This window comes from Cydia splendana, chromosome 21, assembly GCF_910591565.1.
Source record: "Cydia splendana chromosome 21, ilCydSple1.2, whole genome shotgun sequence".
Taxonomy (NCBI): Eukaryota; Metazoa; Arthropoda; class Insecta; order Lepidoptera; family Tortricidae; genus Cydia; species Cydia splendana.
The window spans coordinates 325476-343988 of NC_085980.1; the positions used below are offsets into that span (position 1 = coordinate 325476).

General features: G+C 37.1%; 2 protein-coding genes across 2 annotated transcripts in view; one reads left to right on the forward strand and one right to left on the reverse strand.

The window, feature by feature from the left end:
* The window catches only part of LOC134801353 (claspin-like), a 416093-nt gene that overhangs the window by 212778 nt on the left and 184802 nt on the right, over positions 1–18513 (reverse strand). The window lies entirely within an intron of this gene.
* Positions 12424–18513, forward strand: part of LOC134801158 (homeotic protein empty spiracles) — a 50815-nt gene continuing 44725 nt past the window's right edge. The window contains exon 1 of the mRNA XM_063773700.1: positions 12424–13618. Within this exon, the coding sequence (XP_063629770.1) occupies positions 13165–13618 (454 nt within the window). The 5' untranslated portion in view covers positions 12424–13164. The remainder of the gene's footprint in view (positions 13619–18513) is intronic.

Consider the following 18513-nt stretch of genomic DNA (forward strand, 5'->3'; position numbering starts at 1 on the left):
CAATATTTAATCAGACAATAGGTACATACTAATACGAGTATAGGTGTGTAAAATGGAGTTCAAGAAATTGCAAATTATGTAAGCAAACAAATATGACAGAAATACAATTAATTAAACAGATAATATCGCGTACCTGAAATGAATATAAAAGGCTTATTATTAACCGGGCAACTAAAATATTAAACAGGAACTTTCATTGGGCATATCTTCTTTATATATAAACGCGAGCGGCTTTGACGGTAGAAACAAATTAAATTATGCTCAAACAAAAGAGCGTAAAAAAATAACACTTTTGAATCGACAACATATATCCGCAAAATTCGTATTGTCGCGTATTTTGCATTTAAAAGTGAAAAAATTTCGACAAACAATACTAAAGGCTCAATTTGTTGGTTGACATTTGACAGCTATGCGTTGCGTTTGGAAACTGCAAACATGCTTACAAGTTAGGTTGGTCGTATTTTTTTTAATAAAAAGCAAGACGAATATTACTGTTTATTTGATGACTTTCCGGTATGTATAATGGTTATTATTTGCATTAAGTTTCGTTTCATATGGATATGTACACCGGTATAATTATTACATAAATTTGTTTTTAAGCCAGAACGTGCGATAGTCTGTTACGGCTTTTAAGACGATAGCAACACTGCCTAGACGTCAACGACGGCTGTTATTCGAAAATACTTTATCCGGTACTCCAGACGTGATAAAAACCTGTTAAATAGTGTATTGTGTGTGTTAACAATAAAAAATAGTCACCGAACATAGTGCAAAGTGCAAACGCCATCGTAACGTAACGAGATTTGAACTTCAAAGCGTTCCATGGGTGTATTGTGTTTAGTATAAACATCGGTCTCTCAGTTGTATTTTAATATTTCAGAATGATTCCAAATATTCTTACATGTCAAGGCACTACTAGCTACCTGGAAATGCAAGTGAAAGCAACCTTGAAGCAGCTGTGATAAACTAATAAGTGAGCGAGATGAAAATGACGTTGTTCAAAGAAACTTTGAGTTAAGTGCCAGCTGACTGTAACACACTCTAATTAAGTACATTGCCAGTGTGAAACAGTGCAAAAAGCTACAGTGTATTGTGGACATATTTAATAACTGTGCTTTAGACTATGAATCAAATTTGAGGTGTATCGGTGAATTGGAAAGTCAACTGCATAAAGCTAATAAGTTATCTCCGGAGTCAATGTAAGTTGAATATAAGATTAAATATAATAAGATATATAGATAGTATATATGTCGCAGTCAAAAGTGTGAACTGGTCAAAAGAACTTTTAACCGACAAAAACAGGCAAAACTGCTTTTGACTGAGCATGTTGGTCAAAAGTAGTTATACCTGAAAATCATTGGTTAATAGTAATTGTGTTGTGACTGTTACTATCAGTCAAAAGTACTCGCAGAGATAGGTAGGTTAGGGTTATTTTTTTGCTACGCCCAAAAAACTAAACTGTTCCCAGAGATAGGTAGGTTAGGGTTATTTTTTTTTTGCTACGCCCTAAAAACGAAACTGCTGCCAGAAATAGGTATGATTTTCAGGTAAAACTACTTTTGACCAACATGCTCAGTCAAAGCAGTTTTGCCTGTTTTTGTCGGTTAAAAGTTCTTTGGCCAGTTCACACTTTTGACTGCAACAGGTTGGGCTGGACATATGGCAAGGGAAGGTAAAGATAAGTGGGATAGAGAGGAAGCGGAATGGTATCCTAGAGATGGAAAAAGGAGAGAAGGGAGACCAATAATGAGGTGGTCGGATGACATAAAGAAGCATGCGGGACCTAATTGGATAGGGACGGCAAGGGATAGAGAGCTGTGGAGAGAGCTGGGGGAGGCCTATGCCAAGAAGGCAGACTGAAATAATTATTAAAAAGCAATGACATAAAAATTATTTAATAAAGTTACTAAGGAAAAAATATTGAAACTAATTGATATAAATGAAATGTGAATTTATTTAAATGTAATATGTGCTGAAATTTAATTTTTTGGTCAATAAAGGCTATTCTATTCTATTCTATTCTAATTTGACAGGTGACAACAAAAAAAATATTAATTCCTGCTAAAATTTCAGAGTCATAGTGAAGCATAGTACATAGTACCAAAACAAGGTTGATTTTTAGGGTTCTGTAGCCAAAGGGTAAAAACGGGACCCCTATTACGAGGACTCCAATATGTTATTAGATCAAAACAAATTATTTTCAGAAAATATTTAATTTAGGCTTAGGGATGGCGAGGCTCCATAAACCTTCAGTAAGTAGTGCATAAGTATCCTTGGAAAAATTCGACCTATGCCGCCGTGGGTGGCCCGGTGGCAGAATGGCACAGGCACCTGCTGCAATAGCAGAGGACGCTGCTTTGATTCCAGCCTAGGGCACTGGAGGCCTTGGTGACTTTCAGGGTTGGGCAGTATTTCAATTACATGTATTTAAAATACATTTTAGTATTTTGTATTTGTATTTCAAATACTACCTGGAAAAGTATTTTGTATTTGGTATTTCAAATACTGCACTCACATGTATTTTGTATTTTGTATTTCAAATACTTTAAGCTTCAAAATACATTTCTACAAAATACATTTTTTTATTAAATTCTTTGATCCTAAAATGGAACGTTTTTTTTAATATAATGTACGACTTGTACGAGGTACAAATATGTAGGTACAATGCGCGAGCTATTCTGCGCGGAACTTTTCGTCAACAGCCAGGGGATAGGGTCATTGCAGTAGTTTCCGTCCATGCTCTAGTTTTCGACCACTTGACAGATTAGCAAATAATATATTTTCATTTTTAATTTACTATTTGCCAAATATAATTTTTATATGTAGACAGATATATTGTTTAGCTAAGGATTGAAATCAGTCCAAATTTGTGCAGTAATGTAGGTTTATACCTATTGAAATTTCGTCAAGTGGAAGAAAACTAGAGCTGGACGAAAACAAGCACAATGACCCCATTAAGTTTTTAGGAAAGGATATTCGTTAAAAACCGGCCAAGTGCGAGTCGGACTCGCGCACGAAGGGTTCCGTACCATAATGCAAAAAAAACGGCAAAAAAAGACGGTCGTTGCTTAACTTCGGTCAAAAATCACGTTTGTTGTATGGGAGGAGCCCCACTTAAATCTTTATTTTATTCTGTTTTTAGTATTTGTTGTTATAGCGGCAACAGAAATACATCATCTGTGAAAATTTCAACTGTCTAGCTATCACGGTTCGTGAGATACAGCCCGGTGACAGACGGACGGACGGACGGATGGACGGACAGCGGGGTCTTAGTAATAGGGTCCCGTTTTACCCTTTGGGTATGGAACCCTAAAAAACTAAATGATTAAACAAAAAAAAAATTAAAAGTATTTTGTATTTTGTATTTGAAATACATTATTTTAAACACTGTAATTTGTATTTTGTATTTCAAATACCAGTCACCAAAGTAGTTTGTATTTGGTATTTCAAATACTTTTAAAAATGTATTTTGTAATTTGTATTTGAAATACGTGGAAGCCAGTATTTTGCCCAACCCTGGTCACTTTTTAGGGTTGCGTACCCATAGGGTAAAAACGGGACCCTATTAAATATTAAGACTCTGCTGTCCGTCTGTCTGTCACCAGGCTGTATCTCAAGATCTCATGAACCGTGATAACTAGATTAACTAGACAGTTTCAATTTTCACAAATGATGTATTTCTGTTGCCGCTATAACAACAAATACTAAAAACAAATTAAAGAAATATTTAAGCGGGGCCAATGCAATGCTAGGCTGGATATGACTGATGAAATGAGTAAATTTTTATTAATATGTTTTAATATGACATGTTGGTGGCAAACAAGCATACAAGGCTGTTAATGCCGATGGTAAGTGGGAGTTTAGACTAGACCTCTGCTTCTCCAAGGGACTCACATTGCTGACCGAGTAAATTTTTATTAATATGTTTTAATATGACATGTTGGTGGCAAACAAGCATACAAGGCTGTTAATGCCAATGGTAAGTGGGAGTTTAGACTAGACCTCTGCTTCTCCAAGGGACTCACATTGCTGACCGAGTAAATTTTTATTAATATGTTTTAATATGACATGTTGGTGGCAAACAAGCATACAAGGCTGTTAATGCCGATGGTAAGTGGGAGTTTAGACTAGACCTCTGCTTCTCCAAGGGACTCACATTGCTGACCGAGTAAATTTTTATTAATATGTTTTAACATGGCATGTTGGTGGCAAACAAGCATACAACTCATACAAGGCTGTTAATGCCGATGGTAAGTGGGAGTTTAGACTAGACCTCTGATTCTCCAAGGGACTCACATTGTTGACCGAGTAAATTTTTATTAATATGTTTTAATATGACATGTTGGTGGCAAACAAGAATACAAGGCTGTTAATGCCGATGGTAAGTGGGAGTTTAGATTAGACCTCTGCTTCTCCAAGGGACTCACATTGTTGACCGAGTAAATTTTTATTAATATGTTTTAATATGACATGTTGGTGGCAAACAAGAATACAAGGCTGTTAATGCCGATGGCAAGTGGGGGTTTAGACTAGACCTCTGCTTCTCCAAGGGACTCACATTGCTGACCGGTTACAAATCTATTACACTCATACTAGGGTTCCGTACCTGAACGGTAACTAAAAAACGGGAACCTATTAGCGATTCCGACTCGCACTTGGCCGGTTTTTCTTAGTAGGTATATGACATTTATTTCAGTTTTACTTCATTGTCCGTCTGTCTGTCTGTCTGTCTGTCTGTCACCAGGCTGTATCTCATGAACCGTGATAGGCCTAGGCAGTTGAAATTTTCACAGATGATGTATTTCTGTTACCGCTATAACAACAAATACTAAAAAGTATGGAACCCTTCGTGCGCGAGCACTTGCCCGGTTTGACATTTCAGGCTCCGTCACACAGGCGCGTTTCGCGTGCGGCGCGTGAGCGGGGCGCGCCGCTTTTTCATATAAAACGCTCAGGCCCGGCTCTGAAATCGCGCCGGTGTGACGGAACCTTTATTTCAGTTTACTCCACTGTCCCTCTGTCACCAGGCTGTATCTCATGAACCGTGATAGCTAGACAGTTGAAATTTTCACACATGATGTATTTCTGTTGCCGCTATAACAACAAATATTAAAAAGTGTTCCGTTCTTGATGGGTGAGTCCGACTCGCACTTATTCAGTTTTTTTTTTGTAAACGAATTTAATATTAACGGATAGGCATTAATATTAAAGAATGAAATAGTAGTGATAATTTCCATACTTATACTTTAATGCCATGAAGGGTAGGTACAAAAGGGTTCCCTCTTTTGAGATTGGAAAGTGGGCTAGGTTATAAATGCGGCCTTCACAGAACCGATCTGCGACCAGAAAAGTGGGTCAGGTTAGAACTGTGATCCTTACAGAACCGAACTGCTACCAGAAAAGCGGATTAGGTTTTTTTAATTACATATTTGTTTTTAGATATAATTATCGGAATAGTAAATTTTTCGAGTTATGATTGTATGTTACGGATTTAAAGTTTTCTGAGATGAGATAGGTTTGTAACCGCCTTGATGAAGGTATGAAGTCTAAAAGTAAATAATTACTTAATTTAAAATGAGTATTACCTATTACTATTATTTATTTTACCCGAGCGAAGCCGGGTTTTCATCTAGTAATAATATAATTTGGCTGTGCATTCATATTTTAGCGCCAAAAAATATATATTAGCCTCAAATATAAGCATCATATTATTAAAAAAACTGGCAGCAAAATCAAGCCACCCAAAAAAAATATAGGGAACTTAAAGTGATAGGTTGGCGACTAAAACAATAAATTGGCAACTAATATTGTAAAGCGATCATAAAATTTAGTTGTCATCTAGTTGTTCACACCTAAGTAATCAACTATAGTCATAACTGAGCATGTCGTTTCAGCTAAGGTAGTATTTTAACACGAAAGCAGTTAAATTTAATGAATATTGGTCACTTTTTACACAAAACACCTAAAATTAATTTACCAATACGTAATGGTCAGTACTAGGGATGTACCGACTAGTCGGGAAAGCCGACTATCCGGCCACATTTGTAGTCGGCGATTAGTCGGCGACTAGTCGGCAAAAATGGCCGATTAGTCGGTACTTTATTAGCGAAAGAAAAACAGAAATAAATAAATCAACAGTCATTGTTTACCATATGTTTTATGTTTATTTTACTAAAATACCTATTCAGGGTGCAAACGAAAACTTTTGTTCATATAATTGACCGTTTGATCGTTATCGTATGTTGGTGGGTTGGTGTTTTCCTCTACAGGTCGATCTCAACTGATTCTCGTGTAATTTCATGTGCAAGTTCGTTTTTTTTATGGTGGAGCCATGAGGAACTTTTAATGTTATTGCAAAATTTAGGGACTTAGACAGGGCACGTTTTACGTAAAGACGCTGACCACAGGGGATAGGTTCTTAACTGGCGACTACGTACGGGAAATAGAGCCTTAGAAATACCTCCTACAAGCTGTACTGACGGTCTGCACAGGATCGCAAAATAAAAGAACTAAAGACAGAAATTGAACGAGGATTCTTGTGATAGGTCTTTGAACCTGTAGAGAACACCTTTTAGCCAAGCTAATATGACGAATAGCGCAACCAAAGGAGCAAAACTATTGTTTTTCACCCGAACTTATACGAAACTAATGATCTGGCCGACTAGCCGACTAGTCGGCCGACTAATCGGCCATTAGAGCGCCGATTAGTCGGCTAGTCGGCTAGTCGGCCAAATCAGTAGTCGGTACATCACTAGTCAGTACACTTATAGTCGAAATTTCTAATCATGAAACGAATGGCCATTATACCATTAGATCTTTAAATTTTTAATTACTAATTTCGATAGTTACCACTGTGTTCTGCTAGAGTCAACAGATAGGTGCGACGACGAGCAAAGCGAGGAGGAGCGTGTTAGGTTGACCGTGTAATGACCAACCAAAATATTTTAAAAGAACTTCATTTTTGAATTAATAGATAGCCGATTTCTTTTTAAAATGTGCTTCATAAATGGTCTCCAATATAATAATTCAGTTGCCAAATAAATACTTGGTACCTGCCTAAAAATAATCAAAAGCTGTAACGGCATTAAAATACAACTCATATTGATATATTTTAAGGCTCCGTTTTTGTTGCCAAACTATTAATTTTAGTACCCATTTCTATTTTTTCAAACTACCCAAATTCGATTAATTAGTTGACCGGTTAAATACGTGCCAATATAAAATACATCCCGACGTTTTGAACCCTTGTAGAGCGTTTGTGGTCAACGGGTCTCCGTTAAAATAGTCCAATTTCATGAATCGCAGTAACCGAAGACAATACTACCTAAATAGCTTGACAGATTTCGTTAACATTTGACATAGGTATACCTATACATAATATGATGATAAATCTTAGATTATATTAATATTATAATCTATGATTTGTAAGGTTATTTTCACTGAAACATTAGTTAATTAACATAAATAGGTATATGTATTTTAACTAGAAATTGATATAGGGCAACACATTTAAAAAAAAACGTCCCTTCTGTGGACAATACAATAAAAGTTAAAGCCTCTGGTACATAAATATCCCGTTTTTCTTATTTAAGTCTTAAGTACTAAAATAATGTATCCGGCCTGGAAAGGTGCCGCGTAAAAATTAGCTTTGGTTCCCTTAAATGTGCGATGTCTACAGGAAATACGCGAACGAGTTTGCTATAAAATATGTATGATATACCTAAATAAAACTGCGAAGTGCGAGAGACAAAGTAATGAAATTACAAATTGGTTGGTTACATTTAATTCGCAATTTCTATTGAACTCTACTTTAGAGTTAGACATGCTGTAGGTACTTTTAGCGCCACTTGCACCATCCCACTAACCCGGGGTTAACCGGTTAAACCTGGAGTTACCATGGTTACCAGTACAATTAGACGCTGGGTTAACGGTTTAACCGGTTAACCCCGAGTTAGTGGGATGGTCCAAGTGGCCCTTAGTGTTCCAACTGGCGTATTATGGAGGGCTGCCTACATATGATGAAATAAGTGTCACACCACGCAATTGATAGATACAGGGCACTGTCATTATCATGCCGTCAGGTGATTAGACATTAGACAGCAGTAACATAGGTAGAGTCAGAGCAAGACAGGTCTGCAACTCGGGTCTGCAACGATTTTTATAGCACGCCCAGTGCAAGTGTTTTTCTATGAAATTATAACGTATAAATAACACACTTGCACTGCTGTGCTATTAAAATTGATGCAGTCTTGTCTTGGTCTGACTCTACCTACCTATTCTTGTAAGAAAATATGGAAGATTTCATTCCTTTAGATACATCATAACGTATTAGGTACCTAATTAGCAATAAGACTCTACTTTTGAGTTTGTGATTAGGTAAATTGGTACCATTTTTAGGGTTCCGTACCCAAAGGGTAAAACGGGACCCTATTACTAAGACTTCGCTGTCCGTCCGTCCGTCCGTCCGTCCGTCCGTCCGTCTGTCACCAGGCTGTATCTCACGAACCGTGATAGCTAGACAGTTGAAATTTTCACAGATGATGTATTTCTGTTGCCGCTATAACAACAAATACTAAAAACAGAATAAAATAAAGATTTAAATGGGGCTCCCATACAACAAACGTGATTTTTGACCAAAGTTAAGCAACGTCGGGAGTGGTCAGTACTTGGATGGGTGACCGTTTTTTTTTTGCTTTTTTTTCGTTTTTTTTTTGCATTATGGTACGGAACCCTTCGTGCGCGAGTCCGACTCGCACTTAACCGGTTTTGTTTCCCTATCCTGCAACAACTGCTTGGACAAGTCCCTCGACTCCTGTAGATCTTGTGTAGTAGTCTTCAGTTGCATCTCTAGTTGGCGCGCAGTTGCCTTGCGAGTGTTGGCAGCGCTTTTGGTGGTCATTGTCACTTGTCGCGATTTCTGAAAGGTGTAAATAATAAAGGATGAGTACTTATCTCAATAAAATTGAGAGTGGAATTTTGCCAAGACAAGAGAGATGAAAGCTAGAACATATGAACTATGAACGATGTATGCAGTGTGTCAGTAGTGGGCTGTGTCTGTGAACGATGTATGCAGTGTGTCAGTAGTGGGCTGTGTCTGTGAACGATGTATGCAGTGTGTCAGTAGTGGGCTGTGTCTGTGAACGATGTATGCAGTGTGTCAGTAGTGGGCTGTGTCTGTGGCGAATGTGCCTTGCCTCAACTTTTACTTCCACTAGTTCGTCAAGCAAAGATAAACTGCACTGAGCCAATGTATTTGTGGTTTGACGTTGCTCACGGCTGTACAATGAGCTTTGTATAAATGTAATACTAAGTAATATATGGTATAATATAATAATAACAGTGTGGTAACAGTAAAATAGAACAAAATACTCTCCCGGTTTCAAACACGAAAATCCAACGGCGATCACTCGTTGACAGCTAGGTAGTTCCGCCCCAAAGTCCAGTAAATACTCGATGTATCGTCGTCAATTGCACATAAATTATATAACCAATGTTTCTTTACTACTTAAATCTATTAAAGTTCACAATAACTCTGATTTCAAACTAAAAATATAATTAATTTTCAATATTTGAAATCAGCTGGTCTCAGAGTCAGCCTGACAGCTCGGGGACCGTTCGGAAACATACAAATTATAGGTCTTTTTTAAGATTATTATGACGAGGAACTAATTAAATTTGTGGCAGTTTAATGTAAATTAAGATTTTCAATTCATAAAAGATAAACTTCAATGTAATTGACGTTTTGTAGTGATGTATTATTAAATTTATAACTTATAACCATAAGGTACCTTTTCTTAAATGTATGGAGCAAAGACCGTTATTGTTATGTAAATAAATAAATAAATAAATATTAGGGGACATCTTACACAGATCAAACCTAGCCCCAAACTAAGCAAAGCTTGTACTATGGGTACTAGGCGACGATATACATACTTGTATAGATAAATACATACTTATATACATAGAAAACAACCATGACTCAGGAACAAATATTATAGTTAGGGAGGCGAATAGGGGAATTTTCGGCAATACTCGAGCGTGGCAGTTTAAGATATGAGAGATACCTTAGACCTAATAGAACAACCTTGTAAAGTATTTAGCTCTATATGTAGTGACGCGCGCCTAGGATAGACGATCAGATTAGTAAAAAAAAATGGATAGTCTGAAATACTCGAGCGCCTCAGATTAAGATATTGGGGGTTGATTTTAGTGTTTAAAGACTAAATTTAACTAATCTGACGATAAGTCCTTGACGCCGCCGAGTTATAGGGTCGCGAACTTGTAAAAAAAAAAACGTTAATCCGGCATTCTCGAGCGCGATTTTTTTATTTTTTATTTTGAAGAATATAATCTAAAACTTACTAAAAATACAAAATCTGCCGGTTTCCGCATGACCGGAAGTGTGGAGGAGCCATTTCGTCTTCCTAAGAACGCGTTGCGGCATATAAGTCGCGAACGATACATTTTACAAAAAAAAAGTTTAAATAAACAAAAAAGGTAATTTTATTGTCATTCTTAAATTCCCCGTTTTATCAAGGAGAAAGAAAGGAAAAACAAAAACCAAAAAACCTTTTTCGGTCAGATTAAGAGAACCCACCAACATTTTTGTCAGATTAAAAAAATATGCTTTCAGGATACCGAGATAAACCTCCCCTATGAAAATCTGACGCGCTCGAGTATTTCAAAAAAACTTTTTTTTTTTTGCATTTTCAAAAATTCATCGTAACTTATCGTCACGCCGAAATCGTCAGTTTTTTTAAAGGAAGCTTCCTTGGGGCCTACTTAACACCCCTTCCGAAAATCTGACGCGCTCGAGTAAATTTTTTTTTTTGCATTTTTGACTACTTTATATGCCTACCCCCACCACGCAAACCGGCAGATTAGTATACCGTTGTTATCAGAGGCACTCGGGGCATACGTAGTATGAATATCTGACGCGCTCGAGAATGCCCAAGTAACTGTTTTTTTTAACATTTTTGAAAAACCGTACACGCCAAACCCACCGCTAAAATGGTTTTTGCCATACGAGCTTTTCTTTTCGAAATTATTTTATCTTTCGATTTTGATAGGTCTCGACGGCGCCGTTGAATTACGCCATTTAGCTACCTCGCCTCCCTAACTATTAGTGTTCATCACACAAATAAATGCCCTTACTGGGATTCGAACCCAGGACCATCGGCTTAGCAGACAGGGTCACTATCCACTAGGCCAGACCGGTCGTCGGTGTAAGTTTATATAAAACGGCATAAGAGGTTAAATATAGTATTTAGTTGCGGTTTTAGGAGTTATTTCATTTGAATGCCAGAATATCTTTCATATGTGCTCAGAAAAATTGATTGTGGGTCACATTAAAAGTAAAAAATATTCAATTATGTGATTTTACATGAAAACGACAGAAATTACATTTTCACGTCTAAATCGATATTTTTTTTTTGCTTAAACTGCCTCTCAGAGTCGTTTTCTAATAGATAAATTTAAATCTTGAGAGCTCATTGCAATCAATCGTGAAAATGAAACAAACCTTTATTTTCAAGAGATTGGTTAGTATAGGTGTAGGTACTTACACATAAATCAGTCGATATCAAAGGTTTCTATTTATATTACAGAACAAGTCGCAACATTTTTTAAATCTCAGGAGTCTAAAGTACTTATTATTATTTATAGTCAACTATGTAACTTACACATCCACCGATGACCACGATCCTCAGTCATGAGGGAGCGACCACAGAGAGATGTAACTTACTTCAGGAACATAGTTTTATAGGCGGCTAAACTTAAAACTTCTCTATCGTGAAGTTTATCATTTTACAACATTATTTTCAAAAAATAATATCTCTGTAACTACACAACTTAGGAGGTTGATCTTTTGTGTTATCAATAGCTTATTTATTGTAAATTACTGGGGTTTGACCTTTGACCATGGGACGTCACAATTACCACTTAAATAATATATAATCTTCCTATACGATCTAATCTTACTTAAACTACAGTTTGTTATTTAATTATAAGATTGCTGCGCCCTTGAAGGGTCCTTATTATACATGTACTATATACTGTACCTAATAATAATTACTTATGTTTTAAAAAAAAAATGCTTTTAAATTTAGACTTTTGATAGGTCTTATCTTATTTAGAATTTGGGTAATTAAATTACCTGCCTAACGTACCTATTGTTCTTGTTGTACAGTCGCCATCAGATATATCGGAGCGGCCAAGGTGCTCACAAATATCGGAACACGCCTCTATTGTCAGGGCGTTAGAGCGCGTGTTCAGATATTGTGAACACCTTGGCCGCTCCGATATATCTGATGGCGACTGTAGGTGCCTACCTACCTACCTACGTTCACAACGTAATTTTATCTACATACATAATGTATAGTAATTGAATATAACATGGCGGAACGCATACATTTTCCAAACAATAACTAATCACAGTCGTACCTACAGCGCTACAAAACACAAAACAATTTTAATTAAAAAATCAAACTATTTACCAAACACTATTTAGTTTATAATAGCGTAAAATTTGCGTGAAATTCAATCCTTATCGCGTTTCATTATAAAATAATTCAACAATATGCGGGTTCATATCAACGATAAAAATAATTAGAAATGCCAAAATGGCGGGCCGGGCGCTGCAAATTAATTGTTTCTAAGAGAAATCGCTGAAAAATTCTTTATCTCGCGGTATTAAGTTAATAAACTATCGGAGTTAATTAAAGTGTAAGTATTATTTCGAATGCGGAGGCAGCGGGCCCAAAACGAGCAAGCCCAATCCGGGCCTTAATTGATTGGTAACCCGACCAAAACGCGAAGCGGAACCTTCGCCGGCGCCGCCTCGCGCCGACTGACGCCCGCACCCGGCAGGCTTACACGCAAGCTCCCGGCTCCAACCGCCCATCGCGAAAGCATTCCAAATTCAAACACAACCTCCCCGATCTAACTAACCAATGACAACGCGCTGCTTCAAATTTCAGATGCAAGCTCTACGCCCATTGGAAAACGCCGACCAATCGCTCGCGCGGCATCCATGTTCGTTATTTTTTCCCTCGCCGGGCGTCGGGCGCGGTAGTCATTCGGCCGCGCGCCGCGTTGGCGTTCGTATCGCGCGTCACCATGGATTGTGCTCTGTGACAGTGCTAAGTGTTTGTGACTCGTGAAAGCATGATGCCTCTCGCACCGACCCCTGTGCTGGCGGTGCCGTCGAAGCCGAAGATCGGTTTTAGTATAGACAGTATAGTGGGTGGCGGGCCGCCGAAGCACGCGTCGCCGCCGCTTGCGAGTCCGGGGTCTCCGTCGCCGGTGGCGTCTCCTAGGACACCTAGGAGTCCGTCTCCTAGGCTCCTGTTGCGGCCTAGCGCGTTGCCCGCAGTGTTTCCGTCGCCCGAGTTGAAGAGGCTGCCTTATTTGGAAGCGCAGAGTCATCACCAGCAGTTCTTAGCGCACTTCCAGGGTGCAGCATTGGCGGCTGCCCTCGCGCACCAGCAGCAAGGGTTCGGCGCGCCGCTGCCCCCGCACCCCCCGCCGCACCCCGCACCTGTCCCTCGAGAGTCGTACCAGCTCTACCCCTGGCTTATCAACAGACATGGAAGGATATTTCCGCATAGGTTTCCCGGGGGTAAGTTTCTAATTTTGTCTTTATTAAAGGTCAGAGACCATACCTAATTCAGCCTTACTAAATGAAGTGAATTTTATGTAAGTACATATGTATCTTAATATGTCTGACCCAGACATAATATATGAAACTCTACCAAAATCTGATTTAATTTCAAAGGAGTACCTTACCATCGTTTCTTACAATCGGTTCAAATTTTCTTACTAGATTTGATTAACCCCTCAAGTCCCAGGCATAAGGTACACAATGTCAAATGCTTATTTTTTTTTTAATATATATTGAATGAACGCGTGTGCGGTACAGAGGTAATTTTCCGCCGACGCCGACTTGACATCGCGGGACCCGCGGGACTTGGGAGGGTTAATCTTAGGTTAACCGGCGAACTCAAAAAAATATCCCGAAATAACAAAAGCTAAAAAATAAAAATATACCTTTATCTGTCTAGAAATATCTATTCATATGTACCTAATTTAAAATTTACAATTAAAGATATTACAATTTAAAACATTACACTATATTACCTTCATTATTTAAAAAAAAACATGTTTTATAATATTTAATAACAAGAGCTAATAGGTATGGGTGGATCAAAATGAAAAATAACATTAGCGGATCAATCTCCATACTTACCTTAGGCGACTACCCTTAAACTGAAATACATACATAAATAAATAGGTATACAAAATACAAAAAAAAAATTCAAAGTAAAACTTATAAAAAATGTGGATACTTAGGTACCTACCTACCCACTATATACACTAGGTACCAATGTATTACTTATATTACCTCTCCTCTATACTTAGATAGGTAAGCACATATTATCGCTCGGTTAGAGTAATACCTAAATCAAAAATATTAAGTATCTGAATACAATGCATTGATAAGTACCTATACTAAAAATAGGAATATGTAGTTAATTCAACATTAAGTACTTACTTACCTAGTAGGTTTTTCATTGTTGCGATTAACTATTGGTAACTAGGTAGGTACTATATTTTCATTGCCGCTTAAAGATATATGAAACTAAGTATAAACTGATCTTAAAAAGTTTCGGATATTTAGGACGGTCACTGCGTGCGCTAAAGATAAAAATATTTGATTTGAAATTATTTCACATAACATCTAAATTTAAAAGTTTTATCAGTCAATTACTTATAGGGAAAAATAAGATTCATAAAAGTTTTTTTATATATAGGTAAGTATGCGGATTGGGGACTTCACATACACCTTTGAATTTCTTCGCAGATGTATGCAGGTTTCCTCACGATGTTTTTCCTTCACCGAAAAGCTAGTGGTAAATATCAAATTATATTTCGTACATAAGTTCCGAAAAACTCATTGGTACGAGCCAGGATTTGAACCCGCGACCTCCGGATTGAAAGTCGGGCGTCATATCCACTCGGCCACCACCGCTTTTCCACCACCAGCCCAATCCGCATTGGGCTAGCGTGGGGACTATAGCCCAAGCCCTCTCGTGCATGAGAGGAGGCCTGTGCCCAGCAGTGGGACGTATATAGGCTGAATTATTATATTATTATTATTATTAAGTATGCAATTATTATGCTTGCTTTCATACTGCTAAAATGTGTAAATTGTCTAAACAACTATTTAGCTCTGGAAAGTCAATTTTGTATTTATTAGACAAAAGCCAGACCAGTCCCACGCTACCTGTCAAGTTCTGTCAAACACAAATGTCAGCGTGGCAGCTGCGTCTTGATTTCCACTTAATTGGCTGGTCAAGCCTTGACAGTTGACAGGTCGAGCAACTCGTATTAATTTGCTGAACGGGCGAACTGTCAAATTAAAGTTATGTTGTTGAATCATTTACACAGTTATAATGTTCTAAGAAATATTCCATGCATTTTGACCAGCAGAACGGAACGATCCCACTTTTGTTTAAATCGTGATTTCAATCGCTTTTTTATTTGACTTATACATTTCTGATTTTAAATTGAGTTTATTGTCAATTAATTTTACGAGCATAACAAACTACAAAGTTGCCCTAACAACTAGGCAGGTACTGTTATCATTTATTTATACATTTTAATTTATTTGCGAAAAACATACAAAACAATATTTTCCGTGTTTCGTTACACATAAATCAAGAAAATAGTAAAGAAAAAAATCTCAACATCGTCCTTTGCCCGCTATTCCTATAAAACCAGTAGGGGGTGCGACGGATTGATGTGAAACTTCACACCCCCTACCGATCTAGCTAATAACACTCTTGTGGCAAAAATGCTAGGCCTCGACGCAATTTTTTATCGATATAGATATTTTTTATAACTCGGTTTTTTTAAGCTCTGAATTTCGTACGTCTAGGTACCTTTTTATTGTAATTTTTTAATTTTTTTTTCCCTTTTACCTTTAGAGTAAACTAATTATCAATGCCTGCCTATACAAACTGTACTGACCTAATACTTTAAAAAAACTGCCGCTGTTATTGACTCGGCTACCATTCTAAACCTTAACCCGACTCTAGCAAAGACAAGTAATGTGTTTTTCTTTTATGAATCAACAAATTATAGCATCTCGACAGGAAGTCGTATTTTAGATCTCCAACGGATATTTTCTTAGGAGAAGTAGTTAAGCGGCAGGCCCTCGATAAATACTTAGCCACTGGGTAAATACAGGCGTGGCTACTTGAAATTCTCTTCTATAAATAGGCTTGAAATTGGTCCGGTTGTTATTGAGATATGTTGCTGCAGATAATATTTACAGGTGTAACTAAAGTATCATCTACTTTTTTACATATATTATGCATTTGTAGCATAATTGTATGTAGTTATCATTTGATGTTCCTATATTATCAAATGTTCTATTACTTATTTAAGTACAATCTGTTGGCATTTTTTGGCAACATTTTGTATACCTAAACATTTACGTAAGGTAAGTTTTTAGATGCTACATTTCTCTAAACCTTTACTGGTTTAGTTTCAAATTCAGCTTGAACGGTATTCTGGCAGAGAATTATTATATCTCTTACGGTAGTATAATTCCCCAATCGTAACACACCTACCTACTAACCGTATTCAATCAGTGTCTATTATTCACTTCACCGAAGTAGCAATTAAATTTATCACTGACTATAAACGTACAGTTAAAATCAGCTTACGCTTAATCAATGCAATTAACCGTAGGTTTATCTCAAACGGCTCATTAATCCTTCACCGACTTACAAACTTTAAAAAAAAAGAATTTATCTCAAAACACCAGCGTTTACGATAACGTTATCTCTGGTCTGTCGGCGCTTGTTTAAAAAAATAAAAAAGTAATCCGGGAACGTTTGAATTCAGAACGTCCTTTTTGGAAAAAGGAACAAACTGTCGTTTTGTTTGTACCGATCGTGGTTTTTGAAATAAGTTAATTGGCTTTTCTTTGGCGTATTTTAACCGAACAACTTTGTATGGGATCTTAAAAGGTTTAACGGATTGTAGGATTACTCAGTCCATTAAAAAACCGTTGTACTGGGCACTCTTTATGTTTAATCCGATCGTCTTAATTGTCCGTTATAGAAGTCATTTAGCTTATTACCTATCAGGTTTAATATTTTTAGGTATCTGAGTAAGATAACTTACTTGCCTGGATAAACAAACTTAATTAAGAAGCTATACAACAACATACAGTGGCGATATTGTAACCTCAAAATGATAACATATTTCATACGCATAAACTGCAAAAACAATAAATCATTCAACAATGTTGCTAATTATGAGACAATTAAGTTATCTGCTCATAATTACGCTTAATAGTGCGATAGTCACATTGTAACCGTTTTTGTATCAAAACGTCGCAAGCGCGCGAGTGTCACCCCGTTATGTTACGTTTTCGTTGTAAACGGTATTGAATCGAGGTTATCGCTAAGTTATGAAATCTTCGTCCTAATAGCGCGGGATCAAGTGTCACGAGTCAGAATAACATCTTTATTGCTTTTAAATTATCTGTTTGGTTTATTAACGAAATATTTTTTTTTGTTTTTTTTTTTTTGTAAGAACCGTTAATTAGATAGAAATGAAGCTCATATCTTTGTTATTATTAACCAACTCAATATTTATCAACTCTGCCTACTATTACATTGTTGCAGCTGAAAAAAAAACACAATTTAGGTATCTAGTTAAGTGATGTACCTACGTGTGCTCATGTGATAGGTGTGTTTATCATAAAATAAATAAATAAATAAATATTATGGGACATCTTACACAGATCAAACCTAGCCCCAAACTAAGCAAAGCTTGTACTATGGGTACTAGGCGACGATATACATACTTGTATAGATAAATACATACTTATATACATAGAAAACAACCATGACTCAGGAACAAATATTAGTGTTCATCACACAAATAAATGCCCTTACTGGGATTCGAACCCAGGACCATCGGCTTAGCAGACAGGGTCACTATCCACTAGACCAGACCGGTCGTCAAATATATCGGATAGCCGCAGCACCTACGCAGCGCTTTCTTCGTAGAAACATAAAGTTAAATGAAACTCAATGAGAGAATTACCCACATCTATGCCGATATGTAGGTAGGTACCTAATGTCCACAATTACATAAAGTTCATTTGACAATGATAAATTAATACTTTACATTATATTGTAACAATTGAACAGAATTAACTCCACTAACTAAGCCATTTGTTACACCAGTTATTCGTAACCAGTAGCAATAAAAATCAAATTATCCACCCCTCGAAACGGCAGCCATTATCTACGCACCACCCCTCCCCTCCCTAATTCCTTCGGATCAAAAGCAAATATTATGTGACAAATAAGCAATAACGAAACGCACCCTCTATAACAACAATATTTTTATGAACCGTCAGAAAAAAAACAGTTCATTTTAATTAAACTGGCTTAACGCGTCCGTCAGAAACGGTTTAAAAAAAATGTTTTA